Genomic DNA, 23,017 nt, shown 5'->3' on the forward strand with positions numbered 1-23,017 from the left:
TCGTTCATATATGCATTTTTCAAGAAAAATTTTCAATGCAATATTTATTCACGTTTAATAAATGTTAAAAAATATTTGCGACCAATCTTAAAGTCAATTTCTGAAAATGCACTGAAAAATATTTGAGTTAAAATTTATATTTTGAATTCAATAATAGTTTGAGAAACCAGTTAGTACAGATATTTGATCACCTGTTTGAAAAAAGCAAATTCATTTCTTCCCTTACTCCTCTCAATTTCTTTTGATATTAAAAATTTACAAGTTTGTATCCCTCCTGTGACATGTTGTAGGTGAATCAACCAATTAAATTTATCCAAAGAATAAAACTCGTCATCAAAAGACTTCTTCGCAGGTTTGTCTAAAATATCGATATTCACGTGAAAATATTTTTTATTAATGCAAATTTTTCACCTTCTATTTTCGCAGAAAATGTGAAATGACCATTAGAAATCATCGTCGAAATTTTTATGTCTGTAATTTTAAATGTTGTAATTGTAGTTACCTAGGAAATGAATTGCTTCTAGCACTATTGACATAATTGACAGTTGACAGTAACAAATATTTAAAGAAATAGTTTATTATTAAATTAGATGCTTTTTGATGCAAATTTCAAAATTTTTACATTCTACCATTCAATGAAAAATAATGATAACGTAAAATTAGACTGTTTTATCGCATAAGCTCCATCAAGCGGTTTAATTTTGTTAAAAGCTCTGTTGATATACCAGTGTTTATAAAACAGTGCATTCAAGAATGTTTATTTTATCAATAATGTAGTTGATACGACCACCTACGGAGAATTTTATACAAAATAGTAATGTCAAGAAGTAATAAAAGCTGGAAAGCGTGGAAAAATATAGTATGGAAAATGATGACCCCATGTTAACCAAAAGCCAAAGGCTTGTTTTGGGATTTTTAGTTTTGATTTTAGTTGATGTTATTTGGGTTTCATCTTCAGAGCTTACTAAGGTAAGTAATATGCTTAAATAATGTCCATTGTCTTTGGGTATTTTATTTGAATTCAAACATTCTAATGACAAATACATTTCGTTTATGTATATGTATGTATAACTTTACTATGTACAAAATATTGTGTTAGTTTTTATAATTTTAAAATATTTTTTTTGTAAGTAAATCTTACAAAATTCAAAATGTGAATTGAATATTATTATAAAATCAAATAAATCGCTATTATTTGTTTTGATATATGGAATCAAGCAATAAAAATAATTTTCAATTGAGTATTTAGTAACAATATAGATTAAAATAAACAATACAATGAAGACTATGTTGAACTAATCCAACCAACTTGAACAATTCATAGCCAGATTGCGTGCATTTCGTTCATATTTGTCTAATTTCTAATTTTCTGGTAATTGAATCTATCAATTATTCCAATTGATACAACTGTCTTCATGAGAGAAGCCCAATATTGCTGTTTTTATTGTTTGCAAATCTGAAAGAATGAGTGAGAGGAGCTGTAATTTCTATAATACTTTCCCAGGTTAATAATGAATAAATCTTTTAATTTTTCCATTAATATTTAGAGTTCTGGACTTGGGTCAATTTATTGTAATTTATTCCAACCATTCATATTTCATATATTCATATTGTTTCAGTACATCTACAACAATGAAACATTTGATAAACCATTTTTTTGTACATATGTTAAAACATCAATGTTCACTCTGTACTTAATGGGTTTCCTCTTCTGGCCAACTTGGAAAGACAGTTGCTCCAATCCTCCTAATTATGTTTACTTGCAATCCGAAGAAGATGATGATAATTACATCAACGATATGAGCTGTGGAAGCAGCCTTAGTAATCCTGTCTTTATTCCTGTTAAAACACCAGATAAGGAAAATTGGGAGAGAAGCTCTGGAACAGAAAGTGATGACTCCACAGTGAGTACCTGTATACACAGTATTGTTTTATTCGGAAAGAAGTAAAAACTCATTTACTCTATTAGCTTATGTCACTGTACTAAAAATCTTTTTAAAATGTTACATTTATGTTATATTTCTTTATTATATTATCATGACTAATTTTATTTATGCTGATGTCCATTTGTATAATTAACATTAACTTGTTTGAGCTAAACAAATTGCCACATTATTTTGTTTTATGTTTGTCCCTTTTTTCTATATCTAAGTGCCAAAATTAAAGTAACAAATCTTGTAAAAAGCTTCTGAAAATGTCTCGTTTGAATAAATTTAATTACTTCTTGTTTTTTAATTATTTTCTATTATAGGTTCGTTCAGTAAGATTCAATAAGTTAGCTGAAGTAAGGCACATGTCAGAAAATGATGCAACAGAAGCTTTACTTGCTAGGCTTTCATATCAAGCTAGTATGAGAGCTAGTGAAATAGCTAAAAGGGCAGCAATTCGTTTGCCTGTAGTGAGGGTAGCTAAGATTGCTCTCATTTTTTGTTTATTGGTAAGCTTTTCTAGTTTCAATAATTTAACTAATTGTACTGTGAAGTTAAATTAATATATCTTATCTTAATGGTAAACTGCTTTGTAATAAAATATTACAGAAAAAAAAATTATGTTAAAAATTTAAATCAACAATTTTTATTTACATTTCAATTATAACTCTATTTTTAACCATTTTGCGATTGCTATTTCAAAATAATATGAACAATAAGCTGATAGCATTTACTAGGCATTTCTTATTAGCATTAGTTAACATAAGTTGGAAAGGACTATGGTTTATTGTATACAGGATGTTGGGTATACTTGACCTTGAAAATAATTTACAATTCAATAAGTAAATCGCATAGATCATTTACAAGGTTTCTGACAGTCTGGTCTATTCTTTGGTATCATTAGAATTTTTTATTTAAGATTTCATGAAAAAAGTAGGAAAAGAGCATTTGTTCCTAAAATTAAATAAATGCTCTTTTTTAGTAGCATATTAAATTTTTTTAAATAAATTTCCATTCTCATACTTATTTTCACTAATATAACACTGATTATTATTGATTAAAAAAATGAATATTTTCTTCACATAGAAACAATGATAAGGAATGTATTTTCAGGAAGTTCTCACAGGAAACATAACCAAATTGATGTTGATAACATTTTTGTTTAAACCTATAAAATTTAATATTCATAACCAATTTTTTTAACAAAGCTATAATATATTATCTTAAAGTAGGAAAGCTTTAGAGGTTAAATTTGGATTTTTTCAATCATCATGGAGATCTGTTAAAAGTTATTCTCTAGAAAGAATAGAAACAATCTACTGAAAACAATAAAAATAGTGAAAATATAAATTTTTTTGAAACAGAATGTTAAATTCAAAGATAATACCTTACATTAATTTTTTTAGTGGTTTGTAGCCAACTACACATACCAAGTAGCCCTATCAGAAACAGAAGCTGGTATTGTGAATGTTTTGTCATCCACTTCTAGCTTGTTTACGCTAGTTCTTGCCTCAATTTTTCCATCAAACAAAAGCGATAAGTTCACGCTATCTAAACTTGTTGCAGTTTGCCTCAGTATTACTGGAATAGTGAGTATTTTTTTATACCATGTTCAAAAAATACTAGAACTTCAATTTCTTGGATGTTCATTCAAATAATAAGTTTTTAAATACATTTATCATCTTCTAGCGATTTTATAAGGTAAATTTCAATTATTTTGGAATGGTAGGTTAATTGCATAATACTCATATTTTTTTGTAGAGTAGATTTTTTTGTAGAGTAGATTTTTTTCATGTTTTATTACTGAATATTAAATTTAGTTAGCTGCCTCTACCTCTTCATAATACAAAAACATACTCAACTCTTTCATCTGCATGAAGTATTCAATATTTAGACATTTTAATGCTATTTGTGATCAAAACCCTGGATGAATTCTTCAGTTACTTCCATTGGGTGTATCCTATTAGATTTAGAAAAATTCTCTTCTTTATTAATAGGTAACAGTTCTAAAAATATTTTTTTTATTATTATATTGTGAAGTATTTAACATTTAACCCAATCCACCCATTTCATACTCTGCTTCTTTGTAATATTAATCTGAATCAAAACCACAGTAAAAATGAGGAATTGTCAACATAATAATTATTTTTAGTAATTAGACATATCAGAAATAATGAGAATTAATCAGAAAAAACTTTTTTATAATTACTTGCAAAAAAATGGATTGTAAAAACTAAATAAAATGAATTCCAAAAATACATTTTTCCTCAATTATTCTAGATCTAAAGCTTTTTCAAACCCTCGTTGATAAATATTATGCAATAAATCTAATTATCTTCAGATGATGAAATTATTTTATTATTAAAAGTATTTTTCAAATATTTTGGAACGATTTTACAAGAAGCAAATTGTCTCATATCTATTAGGAATTAATAGTATTTTAGGATTGTTTTAATTTAGTAGAACTTCCAAATATTTATACACTACAGCACTTCAGATATTGAAAGCCCATGGCCATGGCTAAAAACCCTTTGAGCTGTTTTGGCCTTCTTACTCTACTGTTTTTATTATACCTCTCCATCCCTTGTGGTCCTCTGTTTTTCTCTCCATTCCGTTATTCCCACTCTTCTAAAATCTGATGTTACCTCTCTTATCCATTTCTTTCTCGACCTGCTCCTTTTTCTAATTCCCTCTTCCTTCATTTCTGCTGTCTTGGCAATTTGATTTGTATTCATGTCCCAACCACCTGACTCTTGGGCTATGACTACTTACTTAATATTAGGCTTGTCATATATATCTTTCAGCTCAGCATTTTTTCATATTCTTCATAACTCGTTGTTCATTTCACACCTTCTAGTATTTTTGGATTTCTTTCTTCTACCACACTTCTATTGTTTCAGCACTCTTCTGGGTTAGGACCTAGGGCACCCATTTATTTCCTATTAAATTTCCATATTAACCTGTTTCCGTGAGTTTATTTTATTTTAGGTTTAGTTTTTGTTTATTTTCTGCTGTTAAACTTCTTTTTTGTTTTTTTAGGTATTGGTAAGCTTCTCAGACCTTGCACTCGAATCTGCCAAGCTGCCATTCGGAGCAGTTTTATCACTATTTAGCGCATTTTTCTATGCTACTTACATTGTGTTTCTCAAAAGAAAAGTAGATCATGAAGATAAAATAGGCATTCCACTATTTTTCGGTATGTAATCTTCATTAAGTTGGATCTATGACTATTACAGTATGTAAAATTAAATTAAAATCGAATCCTAAGTCTAGAGGAGTCTTTTCAGTTTCAAATAAAAAAAGGAATAAGTCAAGTTTTACAGAATTTGTTTACAAAATAACTTTAAAAAACCCTTATTGGTGATACTTATATATTTAAAATCTAAGTAATTGGAAAAATGAAAAGATTCTATTGCCATACAATTTTCCCAACATATTTTTCGACTGTAATCAGATGATTGCAAATTCATTATAATTATTGTAATATGAAAATACAAATATATAATGAGAATCAGTAACAGAGACTTTATAATTGCTGACAAATATAGACATTCATAATGAATGAAAATAGAAGATTTCTGGTTTTTTATTATCTTTGGCTCATTCTCACCTTAAATAACTCGAAAACTTCAGCTGTTAAGATAGAAACAAATGTATATATTTTTTTCAGGCTTTGTGGGTTTGTTCAACCTCATTCTGCTATGGCCGTTTTTTTTCGTTTTACATTACAGTAAACTGGAAACGTTTGAATGGCCTACAAGGGAGCAGTTGCTACTGTTATTCTTGAATGGGTTATTAGGAACAGTTATATCAGAAGCACTCTGGTTATGGTAAAACAATTTTCACTAAAATTATAGGAAATTCTAATATTTTCTGGAAAAATTATGTTATTTTCAATTAATTTTTAGGGGCTGCTTTTTAACGTCTTCTCTAATGGCAACTGTTGCCATGAGTCTGACAATACCTATGACAATGTTGGCAGATGTACTTTTAAAAGAAGTACCATACCCAATACTCTTTTATACGGGCACGTTACCTGTCCTTGTCGCCTTTCTAGCTGTTACTATTCTTTCTCATTATGAGAATTGGGACCCCGTATTTGAACTACTACAATGTGCCTATCAACGTGTATGCAAAAGGAGTATAATAATTCGGTGAGTTCCAATAATATTTATTAAATCAATCTTTAACTATTATCTTGTCTCTTGATTTTTCAATACATGAAGTTTTCAAGTATTAAGCATAAACTATTATAAAAAAAATTGTAAGAAGGAAGGTAGAATAGATGTCCTTGAGAATTTAATCAATAATCTGTTGTATTAATTTTCTTCAGTTCCAGATTCAAGGAAACTCCTTCTGAACAAACGGAAGCTCTAATAGGCATTAATAGTGAACATGAAGCATAAGAAAATACAAAAAATTCTCAACAACATTTCTAATGAAATTTAGAGTCGATGATAGAACACTTTCATTGCTTGTTTCAAAATAATATATATTATTTATATCTTAATAATTTCATCTTCGCACTCTAATTTCCCTCTGTGATATTATTTTACTTTCTCAACGGATAATTACATATGAGTACCACAGGGGAAGAATGATTTGTTTACAAAATAGCTGGTACTGTTTAAATTGGTATTCTAGGTAAAGGAAGAGAGTAGACGCTAGCGATCTTATTCTTTTCTTCTACACAAATCAAATTTACATCTTGCTATACTAATCGAATTAATTGGGATAATTGAAAATGACCAATTTTTTTTCTAAAACCTTAGCTTTTATCAATTATTTACTGTAATCATATTAAAAAATCTATATATTAATATAAAATATGTCCCCCTTTGGCAGAAATAACTTCAACATGTATTTGAATTGACTCCACTAGTTTAACGCACAAATTCTTAACTTCATTATCACATTTGTTATCATTCTCTCTTTTTCATTGGAATCAATCATAACTAAACCTTTCTTGAGAATTTGTCATAATGTCTCAATTCGATATATGTGGATCCATCAAACACTTTCATTTATTTTCTGGATTAAAGTCTGGAGTAAAAAGTGGTCTCATTTGAAAACATTCTGTCAAATGTTTATTTGAATGAAACAATCCGACAGTGTAATATAATATAATATTGTGAAACCTAAAACATATGTGTAGGATGTTAATATATGTTTTCCTCGAAGAGGTTCACCTTTACATGATTAATATCCTTGTACAAAAAAATGTGTTATATCTCTGCAAATCAACATTTCAGAGGCGTCAACAGTCTATGGTAGCTATTTTGTGGACCATACCAAGCATTTGTCAACATTTTTTGAGTTATAAATTGTTTTTTTTTTGTTTTCTTTTCCAGTTTCCAAAAGTGTTTTCCTTACTGTTTACACTCAACACCACAATCCTGTAAATGTATTGAAAGGTCTATGCTTGTCTTTCTTGGATTTAGTTTGTTACATTTTCTTACACCAACTGTGCCATATTTGTATATGTGGGTTCATTAAAAGCAATTATTTTTAGGTCATAATATTATTACTATTGACTGTTACACAGATTCCATCACAACTGAACTAAAGACACTATAAAACGAGTTTTCAATATGCATGGTCACTTCTGCACACTGCCTTTAAACAGATATGACCAGTTTGAGGATCCTAGACATTACCAGCAATCCCAACCTAACACAGATAAGAAAAACATGTTTGTCCTAATGAATTCGAACAGTATAGAAATTCTCTTGTGATAGGAACAAAGACCATCCTTCCCTTGTTCTTTTTCTATATAACATCACTGCATTTTTTGCTATATTCACTTAGTACAAATAATTTTTGTAATGAAAGTACTCGATCATATTCTTGTTTTCACAATACTTACTAATAAAATACCAACAATGGTGCTTTAAAAAAAAGAACAAACAAATACATGTGATCGTCTATATTATTTTTGTTATAAAACTTAAAAATTCTAATATTAGAATCGTATATATATAATATTATGTTCCAAGTGTCGAACCTATTTGATTTTATTATGTGCCCCTCTCCTGTTTTAATGTTTTAATCTGAGTTATTAGATAATAGTTACTATTCCACTTGAAACATTCCAACTTTTTGTCATTTATTAAAAATAAAATGTGATTTAACGAAGTATCATTTGTATTTATTGTAAATGTCAGGATATCTCAAAAAAAAACTGTAAGGATTATATATTTTCCATTTTTATTAATCCATAATCTGGCAACGGCGCTTTTGATTGCATAGACACACCTAACCTTTCATGTTAAAATATGACAATTCAAAAGTGTCTATAGTATTTTGATTTAAATCTCAAAGAATTTGTAATCATAGTATAATTTTGTTGAAAATATCAACTATTTATATAAAGAAATTTTATCGCTTTTTTATGAAACTTTTGATGTTTTCTTAAAATCATTTGTAAACTTTCCCTACAGTTGAGTACACTCAAAAATATTCGATAATCGCGTAATCTTATAGATCAGTGTTTCCTAACCTTTTTTCCTGGCGAACCAAAAGAAAGATCCAAAAATATTTAACGAACCCCCTATGTAGTCGCTAATGACAGGTATAAAAGCAATAAAATGTGATAGAGTATATATGTTTCATATTGCAGATTATATTCATGGACAAATATTTCAATAAGACTAAAATGATGGCTATAAAAGTTAAAAATAAATTTTAAAAAAATGGTTCTTATGGTTTACATTTGGAAAAACTCTTAATGCGATATTTGTGGCTGTTTGATAGAACAAAGCAATTCAAACCTGTGCTCAATATCTGACAATTTCATTGAGAATTTCTTAGATCAGTTTCTGCATTTAACCTGTTTCTGTATTTATCTTTCAGATAAGTATTTGTTGAAAATCCTTTCTTACATAGATATCTTATGCAACATGGTATGAACTTCAATGGCTTTTTTGACAGAATAGGGTATTTGGTATACTGAACCAGAAGTAAATTTAAGATTGATCTTTAAAAATAGCTTCTAGAGAACTGTCACAAGATAACTCTATTGAACACATTGTTTATACCAAATGATTTATCTTACGTTCACTATAAGTTTACATTATAATAAGTGCTTTATTTAATGCTCTATTTTTCATTTCTTTATAAGTATAACGTTCGTGTAGTGAACTCAACATGTTCTGGAGTGGACGCCATGCTTCGGAGCGCTTTTAATTTGTGCTAGGTAACGGTAGTGGAACTGGAACGTGAGAAAAGTGAACAAAAACTGAGACAGAATACCACCAGAAAGTTTATAAATAAACTGTGATCGAAAGTTGAGTTGTAGCTTTCTTAGAAGAAAATTATTGAATTCGGTCAAGAGGATGAGAAAATAAATTGCAGCTCAAAGATTTATACTCCATACTGTAATTTTGAATTATAATGTACGTTTTAATATACATATAAAAGTGAGTAAATCCTGGATACACTTCGTAATTTAAAAAGAAAAACTAGACAAAGTACCACGCATAATGAACACTCGTTAAGTGGAATAAAAATAATTTTGTTAGAATACATTTAATAAAAAACAACTAACCTAACGCCTATAAAATAAAAACACTTGTCAAAAACTAACAATTTACATAAATCAAAAACGACTTGCCAGCGAACGTTCAACACGTTCCCTATCGCTACCGCTTTCTGTAGGTGACAGTCATATAAAGGGTTTCACCTCGGAATGAAAGATAATAAGCTGAAAATGAGTAAACCATTGTTTTGTCGTTTTAAATATTGTCTCAAAAATCAATATTGCTATCGTATCCGCGTCTTAAGATATTGAAGGTCAAAGGTTTTTGCGAATATCTCGGTTCCTATTGCTCAAATGAGATTTGTATTTATTATAAAAATTGTAAAGTATAAAATTCTTTGCAACTTTTATTTAAACTTTTTTTCCATACAACCGATCATTTTTGGGGTAGAACGCGAATAGTGCTCAGCGTATAGTCATATATGGGCTTATGCAAGGTCAAGCACAAGTTACGGTTATCAGTAGGTTGTATGAAGTTAATTATTTCTAAACATAATTATTAACCAATGTTCATTGTTTATGTACTAATAATTAATTATTTATATTTAACCATAGTATATTATTAATTCTGGATTATATATTTTGAAATAAACATCAAGGAAATAGATTTTACCTACTACCAATATGTAATATCAAACTTTACGATACTAATGTGAGTTTCGTAATGAGATACTTTACCGCACTAGTGGAAGTGAATAAAAAATTAAACCTCATTTACTATAATAATTGAACACAACACCTTTACAATTAGTGATGTTTATTCCAGCTGACGTGGAAGCAATTGAAGAATTGTAGTTTTCAACTTCAATTGAATTTTTTGTAGAAACGATTTCTCCTTTACTTTTCCGCTTCAAAAAAGTCAATAGCTGTGAATATTTACTTATGTCCACATTTTTCTTCACAGATGTCATTGTTCTCAGCATACTATAATGTGTCCATAATGATGATGCCTTTTCTTTTTTAGCTTTCCCAGCAAAATAAGCTAATAAAATTTTCTCCGATATATCACGGACTTTTTTTGAACTGCGCCAGTCTTCGAATCGCTTATATTGTTTTTCGTATCCATTGCGGGATTTAGCGGGTACTAGGGTTTGTATTGCGTTATTTGCAGCAAGTTCTATATCAGAATCCACACATTCATAGACGGAACTCATGTCGATACAATTTTACCAAACTGAAGTGAACGCGTCAAAATTGACAATTTGCAAAATAAATCAACAATGAGCGCAACGCTTGCTTGTTACATGATTCTAATATCATTAATTTCAGGATCATAATGTTAATTATTTGAGTAAATAATTAACATTATTGGTAGTAGGTAAAATAATGTACTATATTAGTATCGTAAATTGTTTGACAAATTTCCCATCTCATTTCGTAATATGAATTTTTACGACACTTATATCGTAAATATCTGTTACGATTTTGCACATATTTTTATTCATCATTAAATATGGCACATTATACATTTATTAAAATGTGAGTTTGAATATTTAAATTGATTGTCAATGGGAGCTAGTTATCTTTTTCGTCGTCGTCTTCTTCTTGTTGTCGCTCAAAAATGTTCAATTCATTCTCATCATCCTCATTATCGGTCATATTCATCTCCAAACTTTCCAGAATTTCAAAATCGTATGTGCTTTCTTTATCGGGATTACTTGGATATAGTGGAAACAAGCTTGTCCATTGTACTTGCCACAAACTAAAGAACATAGTAGCCCTGATTTTCTTCATCCACAGCGAGACCCACAACCATTTTTGCAATTGTAAGATATTAGTTAAGTAGTTCGGCTAGTAATCAGCCCGATTCTTGAGGTTCTAAGTTCTTCACTAACTACTTTTGAATTCGGTACTAGACACGTTTCATATTTTGATGACCTGCTACACTTGTTGGTGGAAGTATTGACAATTGTGAAGACTAATTTTGTTTCGTTAATTTGATGAATGGCGTGTAGCGGAAATGATCAATGTTGTCCTCAGATTTTGGAGCACCATATAGTGCCATCAAGATGCGCACTCCATTTTTAAATAATGTTTGTACGGGGCAGTTTTCTTGTTGATATACTTCCACCAGTTTATCCAATTTGGGAATTTTCTCCAGTGCTATAGCAACAATTTTTTTTTTCATTTTTTAAACAGCGCAGAAGTGTCACAGCCACTAAATGCGTGCAGTCTTCGCGCTCTACCCCAAAAATGGTTGGTTGTATAGAAAAAAAGTTGAAACAAAAGTTGTAGAGAATTTTATACTTCACAATAATCTCATTTGAGCAATAGGAACCGAGATATTCGCAAAAAACCGATTTTGATGGCCTTCGATATTTTAAGACGCGGACAAGATAGCAATGGTGACTTTTGAGTCACCATTTGGAACGACAAAACAAAGCTTTATACTAATTTCCAACTTATTATCTTTCATTCCGAGGTTGACCCTTTTTTTAGCTAATATGACTGGGCTATAAGCGCTACGTCCGCTGAATGTGACCATTATTTACTTGCAAACGAGTTAAAAATATTTTTAACGCGGTTTTGTTATTATTTGAATAATAAAATGTATTTTGAAGTTTAATGTCATTCCAAATTCTCCTATTTTATTATCCAATAAGGCATCGCCCCGCTCATTACACGAACTTATAAATCACTGATAACCCCCGTATTATAAATAACTGTTATAGTAATGACATAAATCAATCATTTATAATCGAAAAAGGGATGAAGTAGGTATATGTCAGTTTTATTTTGGAAGAATTTTACATCTGTTGTACATTTTGATATCTTCTATTTTTTTTAAAAGATGCAATGCTAATTCAGAGTTGCTGATGTCCAAAACTCTTTATTCTATGAAATCTATTATTTTTTAATATGAAAGAAAGTGAAAACCCAAAAGTTACAGGTAGCTACAATAAGTCAAATTTATATTCATATTATAAATTGTCCGATTTTTAGTGAATGAAGACTATGTAGATTTGAGAAACTATAATGTTGATGCACCAAAAAAAACATCAATGTAAGTTAATATAAATAATAACAACTGATTAGTTATATGAGGCTTTTGTATGTACAACGAGAAATAATTCAAACTAATATTAATTTGAATTTTGGATCGACCCACTTAGTTCAGATAATTACTGATTCACTTTTACAAAATTTTATCGCAGTATTTCATCCCATCTGATCTTTAGGGTTAATATTATAAAGTTTCATATATTTTACAGTAGAAAAAAGAAATCTCCTCGAAAGAAAAGTAAATCTCCATTGCGTACCTTCCGCATTAAAAATGAAGGTCCGCGTTCCGAAAAAGAGTAAGTAAAATTGGTAATATATTTGAAATTAGAACTACTGAGATTTAGTTCAAATAATTCCAGGTTAATAAATTGCGGTTTGAGAAACCTGGTTACTTCTTTCAACGTAAATGCTGGTATGTACCAAAACCAAGCGACGCCTAGAAATAAATCATGCTTAAGTGAAAACTCAAAAGTTGATTACAGATCTCGAAGGTAAGTCAATCTATTATCAAAAATTATATATTTAGGTACCATATTTGTAAATTCTACTCATTCTAACCGACTTTATTCTATAACTTATGAATTGCTTAACAATTTAGCGTTGAAACCAGTATGTACATAACTGCAATGTGTTTATATAAATATGCATATAGTGAGAATGCGAAAAGCATATTTATATACAGTATAAAAGTTGGCAACACACGAAAAATGTTGGAAAGAATGTATGGAAACTGGGAGAATTCGTGATATGTGGAGCCAAGCAACTGTAATCCTTATATTCAAGAAAGGAAATAAAGGTCTAGCGTCAAACCATTTATAGACCAATTAGTTTGTTTATAGACTTGTCATCAGTATAAAGCTATGGAGAAGATAATAGCAAAGAAACTAACAAATTTCATAATTGATAATGACATTGTACCCAAAAGCCAACATGGGCTTATGCCTGGTCGTTTCACAACAACCAATCTTCTGGCATGTCTAGACTAGTGGGCCACTGCTTATGATAATGGAGAAGCTACGGATGTCATATACTTGGACTTTGAAAAGGCATTCGACAAAGTTTCTCATAGATTATTTTTACACAAACTAGAGCATCTTGAAATAAGAGGGAATCTTCTGGTCCTAATTTCATCCTTTCTACAGCTTAGGCAGTTCCAAGTGAAAGCGAATAGTACTTTGTCAACCAAGCACGAGTTTCTTAGTGGAGTACCTCAAGGGTCTGCTCTTGGTCCCCTTCTCTTTATGATCTACATTAGTGATCTTGCTGTGAACATTAAAACAAAAATATCATTCTTTGCTGATAATACAAAGATTTTTGCCTTCTGCTTCTGAGCGGCAGTTACTCCAAGACGACTTGCACACAGTAGAGGAATGGACAAACACCTGGAAAATGAAGCTCAATGAAACAGAATGTAGTGTCCTACACATTGGTTTAAACAATCTCAAAAGAGCTTATACACTAAACGGTGTGGAGATTATTATAGTTAATCAGCAATGTGGTCTTATATGTGGAGTTATAGTGACCGAAAACCTGAAATGGGATGTACATATTAACCAAATAGTCAAGAAAGCCAATTCATTCACTTATTTGGTACAAATAACTTTTAAGGATCGCTCAGTTGATATGATAAGACTTCTTTACAAAATGTATATAAGACCAAAGCTTGAATTTGCAAATTCCGTGAGGAATCTATATTTTGTGAAGAATATTGAGCTTCTAGAACGAGTTCAGCGAAGGGTTACTAAAATACCCCCTCCGCTGATAGATTATGCTATGAAGAATAATTTTCCCTACCCATTCTCTCAGAGAAAATCGCTTTATAAGATACTTAATAGAAACCTATAAAATTCTTACACATATCTACACTTGTGATTTGGACATTTTCCATGTGCATACAATTCAGCAGTTAAGAGGGCATTCAAGAAAACTATTTAAGGAAAAAAAACTGCAAGTTGCCGCGGAAGAACTTTTTGACAAATCGTATAGTGTATATGGGGAATGCATTAGAAGAAGAGATAGTGACTACTGCAAATACAAACATTTTCAAGAACAAGTTTCATAGGTTTTTTTAACCGCCTACTATTGTCAAACAATAATAATAATAATAACTTTTCATAATTAAAATTCCGATATTGTTTCAAATATCTCAAACTTATTTCTTAAACCAAATTCATATTTTTTGACAAAACCTCTATGCGAACGAGTTGACATCTGGAATGTTTTCGAAATATAAATCAGTACCATGGCAAGTCATGAATCCAACGTTATATTGAGTACGTTACACTAAAACAGAGCGTGGGCGTTGTAGGCGAAAGTTGTAGGTGGAACGCACGCCTTAAGCGCTGTATTGTCACATATGGCAGCGTGGCAATTTAAAATATTTCGCTTGGACATGGGTAAAATTCAAATCAACATGGATTTCCATGAATTTACGTCAGGTGTTGATCAAAGCCCATTTTGAAGCTGCAATATTGTATAGGCTGAAAAGGCGCGACATCATCTATCAACCATAGATACTAAGGATGTTGGAATCGTTACGTGCCTTGAAAGGAACGTAGTCCGTACAAGTGGGATCTAGTGACCATAGATAACCTTTGTCTGAGGAGTTATTATTTTGCCGGATAATAATTGTGAATTATTAAAATTTCTTATGTCATTTTCACAACAAGAAACCATAATCAGAATCACCGAATGTCAAATTTTATCTGACAAAAGCGTTCAACACAGTGGCGGGTAAACGGGTGGAGAGTATAACGTAATATTTTACTCCAATAAAACTATATTTATAGAATTTTTAAAATAAAAGAACAGTGGTGTAAAATAGCGTTACAGATTTATTTTCTGCAATTAAGTAATTTTAATAAAAATGAAATGATTGGAATATTCTCTAAATGTACAATTTAGCTTCAAAACCCACTAAATTCGGATAAAACCTACAAATAGACAAAAATTTTAGCCCGAAATTCTTCAAATCTAGCAGCACTGCTCGTAATTATTTGAGACAGCGCGACCGTTTGACATACTTATGACATAAACTAAATGTGCTTCCGGTTATTCTCTATTATTTTGAACGATTTTTCGTAAATTATTCATGTTGTTCTATATTTCTCGTAATTTTACGAACGTCGCTAATATTTGAAAAATTCCTACTACGTTTAAGTCCATATTTCGCCATTCTAACTAAGAAGAGAAAAAAATTCAAATAAAGGAAACAATAATATATAGTACAAAACAAATTTATGAAAAGATAACATGGAGAGTATCACACCATTTTCTGATTTGTTGAACGAGACGGAAAATGCTCCTGATATTTCCGTAAGTTTCAAAATTAATTTACGGATCGAGTGCGCGGAATGATTGGCATTTCGTATGACCTCTTCGGAATTACTAACGGATGTATCAGTTGGCGCCATTGTATAGCTCTCTTTACGTTCGCGTGTCTGATTCTGAATCAGCTTAGGTACCGATCGCATGCATACTATCAAAATTGACATTAACGGGGGAAGAAGTTATTGAAAGTGCGCATGCGATCGGTCCCTAAACTGATTCGTAATAAGATCCGCGAACAAAGCTAATATGTGATATGATAGATACAATTTGAAATTGTAGATGCTTACATTTACTAATTAATTTTAAAAGCATCGCCATATTTAATAAATGTGTATTGGTTTTCTTTTCTTTTAGAGCTTCACTCGGCGTTCATGATGAATGTCTAAGTTTAAAGTCCAAATCAGATTTATCTGTATCCAATAAAAAGATATCAGTTGAGCATGTATGTTCCAGCACCCCTGTTTTTCGCAGGTATAATTCCGTATATAAGTATAATAATTGGACAATAAATTAATTAATGTTATAGCAAAAAAACTAATGTCGTAAGTGGAGAAAGGGTTGAACCACATAAACATAAATGCACGATGACAAACAAGGACGATGTGGAAAATGCAAAAATTGTTCTTCCTCGTAAACAACGAACTCGTGTCAGATCCAGATCCAAAGATTTTCACATCACCGAGTGAAGTACATCAACTAAAGCAGTGACGTGCTTTTTAATAACTTGATTTAACTGAAATAGTTGAAGTAGAATTGAAAAGTATTTCGAAAGATTTAATCTCTTCTGATGAAGCGTTAAAGACTGCGTAAACTTCGCACTGCATATCGTAAATAATAAAAAATTAAGTACATAGTAGATAGAAGGTTTTTTAATAGACATTGTTGTTTATTGAACTCTTTGTTTTTAAATTCTAGTTTTAAATATATGTAGCAAAATATTCATTGATTACATAATAAAACAAAAAGTGACTTAGATTGTAGTACCTCAGAGAATTTTTATATCCAAGATCGTGAAACATTCATAATGACATTTTTTGAAACTATTTCTTCTGATATAAAAGTTGTTAAATAGGAAATATTCTTTGAATGAATAAAAAGCAAAAGACTGTTTCAAGAAGACTAAAAAACACAACTGATTTCTAGAGAAGGATATACCTTTTAGAATCAGAAACTCCAGAAGCTCTATCGAATCTAAATAATAAAATAATCCAGAGTGAACATATTTTCCCAGAAGGACTGTAAATTAAAACCAGCCTCAGCTACAGGAAAATATTTTATCATACTCAGAGAAACGCGATTTTAGTGAAATTTCGATTTAAATATAGTCAATACACTCTGGAAGTTCTCGCAAGGACTCGATTAAAACTATCTCCAGCTACTGGAAAATATTTTATCATAAAAAAAAAACGATTTTAGTGAAATTCCCACAATTAGAACAAATCAAAATTTACATTTAATTTCTAGACAATTTATTGATAATAGGAAACACTTGCTAGCAAATAGATTTGTTTATTAAAAACTTATAGCACGTCACTGCAGATTTTCCTCTTTTCCCTCCTTAATTAATAAGGGTTTGTTTTTAGTTCCACACAATGTGTTGTTGATACTCCATATGAAAATGGACGTCAATCGTAAGTATCAAATAATTTAAAATAATTATCAATTAAATTAATTAAATATAAATTATTATATGTATCATTCAAATTACGAGGAATTGATGACTTAGTTTAATCCTCATCGTCGGTTATTTAGCTAGTGAACCAGTTCACCACCAGTTACAGAAAACCTGCAACACTGACAATGGACCTTAAAGTGTAAGGAGTCTATGTATATATGACTCATTGGCTCTCCGCCTTCTTACTTTTTTGTGGATAAAATAGCTAATTTTTTACTACATTTGTAGGCTTTTGTGTTTATTAACTTTGTTCGTGGGGCTGATTAAAAATCAGTTATGAACCGATCGCATGCGTACTTTCCAATTTGTCATTCGTGGATCACTTAGCTCTGAATTTTTAAGAATTTTCCTATGTTTCTGGATCCCATCGATTACGTTCACGGTAAATCAACATGGGCTCGTAATCAATCATGGGCATTACAGCAATCCTAAATTAGTTGCCAACTGATTCGGAATCGATTCTATCAGCGTTGTTCGTGGATCAAGTCCGACTCGTGGCCGATAGCGTACACACTTTCAAATTTATCGTTCGCGACTGGTTCAGTTCTGATTTTTAGTAACAGTTCCGTTCTCGGGGATTACATCGATTCACTTAATTATTAATTACGAATCAGTTATAGCAGATCTCGGGTTTTTTGTTGTTGGGTTGCTCATCGTTCGCGTTAATTCAACACCCGCAATATATTCGAAATGCGCATTAGAACAATCCGAAATTGGTTTCAAACTGATTCGGTATCGATTCTAAACTAGAACCGCGAACAAAACTATAGATTTATTTTTAAACTTTGTTAATTCACCTTCTTTTAATTATTATCCACCATAAAGGTGCACAAAAATAATTATTATTTTCAGGAAAGAGCATTTAAATATGTCTGTGGATCCCCGTCTGAAAGAAAAATATTCCATATTGAAAATGCCCTGTTGGAAGCGATCGTGGACTATACCGGTATTTTCTAGAAAAGGGAGCATGCAAAATTATAATAGTACTGACAATTTTGATGCTCAAACGTATTTATATGACGAAGGCAGTGAATTAGATTCCTTGTTTGTAAAAAAGAAAAGTTTCTTTTCTAAGGGTATGTAGGATAATTATTACAAATTGTTGCTGTCATATAATATTTTCAATAACCTTGAAACCTGATTTATGACGTCCCCAACAACTAAATAATATGAAATTTGGCTTTATACTTATTTATTTTAATAGACAATAAATTACACAAAGCACAAGTAATTTAGGTATGAATCCATCAATTCATCTGTAAACCACAAGAAAATTAATGAATCGGACAACATCGCGCGTTCACTATACAGTGACGTCATTCGCAATTTTTCTGATCACATGATCCAATGTTGAGCTTTAATGAATATCATCCATTGTAAGCTTAATGTACACGTTATTACATTCTAGGATCTAAAAACTTCCAAAAACATATGTTAAATTCTTCTTTTTCTGTTGACCACAGAAGTATAGTTGTTAAACAAAAATGGTCGTTTTAGGAATTTCTTAGACTTTTAGGGGTGAATATTAATCAATATACTTGATTAATTAATTTTTCACCATTTTTATATACCCTATTGTGACCTAAGAAATAGATCAGCATAGTAAATTGATTTAAACTAGAGTTTAGTTCATAATTTTGCCTCTAGTTAATCTCCAAGTTCACTCTAGGTTGTAAAATTGTGCCTTAATTGTAAAGAGTATAAAAACGAAATCTAAAATATGATGAGGGTCAAATATAATAGAGAAAATAGGTAACATTTTTGCGAGAAAGGCCTCCCTATTCAATCACATTTTAAATAAATGGAAAATTTAGTTTAATAATAATATTTTAACTGAAATTAACAAAAGCGAGGCTCTAGAAAAATGTAGCACACTGTTGCCAAATTTTCTTTTAATTTTAATCAACATAATTTATTTCTTTATTTTTTTTCCTAAAATAAAATTTAACACTCTAGGGATTATAATAATTTGACATTTAATTTCAGTATTTCCAGTCGAATGCCTAATTGTTTTATCTGTAATGGGCGCTGCTTGTGGAATTCTTTTAGCATCATTACTGATTTACATAATATATGGTAACAATGTACTGCAAGTTTTCTTCAAGCCCCGAGAAGTTCCAGAATCTTCAGTTAAATCGTACATTAAATTTATAGGAGGAGGATTAATTTATATTATAACGAAGCTTTTTAGAACTCTAGGAGATATCTTGTCCATACCGGTAAGAACAGTCATGTATATTATAAGCACTACAAGTTTTGTCTTGAACAACAACTAAAAATAATTAAGCATATATCCATCTACAGGGAGTCCCACATAGAATTAGTAATAGAATAACTACTGATTTTAAAATAAGACAAATAAATTACTTGCTCAACTCTTACCAAGAAAATTTATTTTTGAAGTTACCTACATTCTTTAGATTCTCATTATTGAGGAAAAATCAAATCGCTTACTATTTCACACTATAGATGTGTAGATGTGTTTCTCCACCCGCTGTACAAAATAACTAGAAGGTATCTGTTTAAGTGCTAAAATTAAATACAGAAATTACCCAGACACTATTAGTTAGTTTTTCATTTATTACAAGACGTACAATTTATATTTCATGTATGTATCACTAGTAAACAATAAATTTCTTATTTCTTACAACTTCTTTATATCACATCAATAAAATAGTGTCATAAGTCAAAAAATTATAAAATATCTTTTATTGTACTATTAGTTGATGCTAGAAAGCTTCAAAATCTTATCTCATCATTTTCTGCTGCTATTATTAGTTGTTTTGTGGTTTCTGTTTCTTGCTATCAACGCCACATCATCAGCATAAGTTAAGCAAGACTTTTGTTAATTATGATGCCCTTTCTGTTGATACTGGCTCTTCTTATTATGTTTTCCAAAGCTAGATTAAATAGTACCGTTGATATAGGGTCGCATTGTCTTAATCCTTGTGTTTTTAAAATTTACTTTTCTTGTTATCAATTTTTACTACATTGGTTGTATCCTCTAATATCATCTTAACTAGTTGAATTAGTAGGAATTTCTAATTCTCGTAATATTCTAAACCCTCCTAACAATTTTTCTGCATACATCTCTAATCTTCTTTTCAAAATTGATGTGAATATTTTGTATGTGACGTTTAGCAAAACTATTCCTCTATAATTTTCACACGACGTTTTGTCCCCCTTTTTGTGAATGGATAATATAATTGCTTTTATCAATTCTTCCGGCATTTTTTAGGTTTTCCAAATCTAACAAAGTAAATTGAAAATTTCTTCCTTAAGCTGTTCACCCCTATGTTTTATTTGTTCTTATTATCCTTTTGAAAACTCGTCCAGATTACCATATCACTGGAAACTTACCAGATTTTGAGACTATAGATAGGTAATCATATGGTTTTGCAATGTACGGTTTCATAGTAGAAAGACTGGTAAACCACTGAACGAGATAAAAAGTTTGATTATAATTTTTTGAGGCCATTTAAAAAGTAGATTTGCGTCCATAATTGGACACGTCAAACTTGCTGGTGATGATATTATGATAATAGAAATAAATGAATGTTCCTGAGAAAACTGTAAGGAGCAAAATGGTTTAATAGGTTGAATAAAAAGTCTTTAAGAAAAATAAATTACTGCAGGCGTACAAATGACATTTATATTTCTTTCGTTAAAATAAGAAAAATGTCTCGTTTGTCTGTCTCGCGGACGTTCACTTAACAATGAATTTAAGCCCGATACTTTAGAACCGACTTTATCTAAGGCATGTTTTATTTAACTGTCTTATTTTTAATAAAAATTATCAGATTGCAATCCTATCGCCCGATTGGAGCCGCTTCTGGCAAATTAATTTTGTGTGACACAAAAAATCTGACAATTTGCATAAGTTTTTTAAATAAAAATCATTTGATACAGTTGCCAAAAATAATTTCACTATTCACTTTCTATTATTCTAGGTACATTATGCCGAAGAAGATTTCTTTAGGACATAAACATGTATTGCAAGGTATTGTAAAACATGAATTCTTTACAAAAATATTTTTCCAATATTAAAATAATCAACTAAATTATTATTGATAACACATTAAAACAATATTTAAACTCGATTAATCAATTATTTATTAGAAAAATATTAAGATGATCAAAAACCAGTAGCGGCTTCTTAAAAAGGGCAAAGTAGATTAAGATAATGACTGAAGATTTTTAGTTGTTATATCAACAATAATTTCTCCCACATTCGTATTATTTATAGACTACATATTTTAGGTCCAGCAAAAGTATGAACCCCAAGACCCTTTTAGGTGGAAAACAGATACTTGGTAGGGCAAATAGTTTTAGTTTTGTCCAAAGTAAGGTTTATCCTATACGGTAAACAACAAAAAGCCCCAAAGAGGCTGTCCTGTCTTCCAAAATATAAAGTACTATTATTAATTATCCCTTATATTTCAAGATTAAATGTAAATAAATAAACATATCTAAAAACACTTTGTATTTATTTTATTTAGTCAATTACATTATAAAACCTTAAGAACGCCTATTGAATGTATTTGTAGCAGGTTGTGTGAGTTGAAGACCATTAATGTTATTGAAATCCAGCATTTTCAACATTTCCTTGGTGTCTGGATCAACTTCAATAATGTCGTGTTCCAGAGCAGAAACTTCTGGTACATAGTTATCACGTCTTTCACGTTCTTCTTCTTGTAATTTAATAGAAATTCCACGTACCTGTAAAACATAACAAATAACTTACACTGCTTGGTAATTATTAATTAGGTCAAAATGATTCCTTATACATAAGAATTCATCAAAAAAACAGCATAAATCTAGCAATATATTCTATTACAAATTCGCTCAAAAAGAAATAGTTCTCAATCAAAATCAAATTATACATCAAAACCAAAGAAAACCTACTAACATTTTTCTGTAGGTAAATGTTATATAAATAAAACCCTAAATATATTAAATATCTATACTTCATATAATATAAAAAAATTACACAGCATACAGATATATAACTCACTTGAGAATGTCTGAGACGTTTCATCAAATGTGTAACAAATCCGGCAATTTTGTTACGAAGGGGTTTTGTGGGAATAATAGCAATTTCCTCACAAATACGTTTATTGGTGTGGAAATCTAATGTCAGGCGAGTGTAGTACTTTTCAATAATTACTTTAGAAGCTTTTTTCACTGTCTTTGTACGTACACGACCCATGTTTTCTAAAATATTCAAAAATATAAGTAACTGGTCAAATTATATGTATTAATAAAAAGTGTCGCTATTAGGTATCAAATATTCAACATATTCTTTGAAAAATAAATATAAACTTACCAAAAGTTAAAAACTTTGATTAGGAAAACGTGGTCTAAAGAATCGACTCCTTCAAAAAGAAGGAAAGGTGGCGCTGGTGAGACATGACAATTGACACATAAGTATGTATACCAACACCTTTTTCAATTATTTTATATGTAACAGCCAAAAGCGGTCACAACATTTCAAAAATTATATAAAAATGAGAAAACAAGTTCTGACTTTACCCAAAGAACAAA

The 23,017-nt window shown here is 30.2% G+C and overlaps 4 protein-coding genes across 8 annotated transcripts in view; 2 read left to right on the forward strand and 2 right to left on the reverse strand.

Moving 5' to 3' along the window:
- LOC130902136 (Bardet-Biedl syndrome 4 protein) overlaps window positions 1-547 on the reverse strand; it is a 61,426-nt gene extending 60,879 nt beyond the window's left edge. The window contains exons 1-2 of one of the 2 annotated variants that reach the window (XM_057813998.1): window positions 412-518; window positions 192-358 (exon numbers count right to left, since the gene is read on the reverse strand). In XM_057813998.1, the coding sequence (XP_057669981.1) occupies window positions 192-358; window positions 412-454 (210 nt within the window). In that variant the 5' untranslated portion in view covers window positions 455-518. Of the gene's footprint in view, window positions 1-191; window positions 359-411 lie in introns of both variants that reach the window. The other variant, XM_057813997.1, reaches the window with a different exon arrangement.
- On the forward strand, window positions 268-8,063 carry LOC130902135 (solute carrier family 35 member F5). Of its 2 annotated transcripts, none has more exons than XM_057813995.1 (8): window positions 268-969; window positions 1,620-1,904; window positions 2,252-2,437; window positions 3,335-3,517; window positions 4,968-5,124; window positions 5,599-5,758; window positions 5,837-6,082; window positions 6,262-8,063. In XM_057813995.1, the coding sequence occupies exons 1-8, from the start codon at window positions 862-864 to the stop codon at window positions 6,332-6,334; spliced, it is 1,398 nt and encodes a 465-aa protein (XP_057669978.1). In that variant the 5' UTR covers window positions 268-861; the 3' UTR covers window positions 6,335-8,063. The 2 variants fall into 2 exon arrangements, with proteins under 2 accessions (XP_057669978.1, XP_057669979.1); XM_057813996.1 differs by having other exon boundaries at window positions 497-969; window positions 6,268-8,063.
- A 4,124-nt stretch (window positions 8,064-12,187) lies between these two features.
- LOC130902139 (uncharacterized) lies at window positions 12,188-21,951 on the forward strand. Of its 3 annotated transcripts, XM_057814005.1 has the most exons (11): window positions 12,188-12,355; window positions 12,409-12,469; window positions 12,678-12,764; window positions 12,813-12,959; window positions 16,153-16,269; window positions 16,325-16,480; window positions 17,382-17,429; window positions 18,326-18,549; window positions 19,460-19,692; window positions 21,424-21,473; window positions 21,734-21,951. In XM_057814005.1, the coding sequence occupies exons 1-10, from the start codon at window positions 12,325-12,327 to the stop codon at window positions 21,457-21,459; spliced, it is 1,140 nt and encodes a 379-aa protein (XP_057669988.1). In that variant the 5' UTR covers window positions 12,188-12,324; the 3' UTR covers window positions 21,460-21,473; window positions 21,734-21,951. The 3 variants fall into 3 exon arrangements, with proteins under 3 accessions (XP_057669988.1, XP_057669986.1, XP_057669987.1); XM_057814003.1 differs by lacking the exon at window positions 21,424-21,473; XM_057814004.1 differs by lacking the exon at window positions 21,424-21,473 and having other exon boundaries at window positions 12,828-12,959.
- On the reverse strand, window positions 21,942-22,900 carry LOC130902141 (40S ribosomal protein S17). The gene is made up of 3 exons (XM_057814007.1): window positions 22,800-22,900; window positions 22,488-22,687; window positions 21,942-22,192 (listed from the first exon to the last, which is right to left on the reverse strand). The coding sequence occupies exons 2-3, from the start codon at window positions 22,680-22,682 to the stop codon at window positions 21,992-21,994; spliced, it is 396 nt and encodes a 131-aa protein (XP_057669990.1). The 5' UTR covers window positions 22,683-22,687; window positions 22,800-22,900; the 3' UTR covers window positions 21,942-21,991.
- Window positions 22,901-23,017: the final 117 nt, after the last annotated feature.

Source organism: Diorhabda carinulata, chromosome X, assembly GCF_026250575.1.
Source record: "Diorhabda carinulata isolate Delta chromosome X, icDioCari1.1, whole genome shotgun sequence".
In the NCBI taxonomy this organism is placed as follows: domain Eukaryota; kingdom Metazoa; phylum Arthropoda; class Insecta; order Coleoptera; family Chrysomelidae; genus Diorhabda; species Diorhabda carinulata.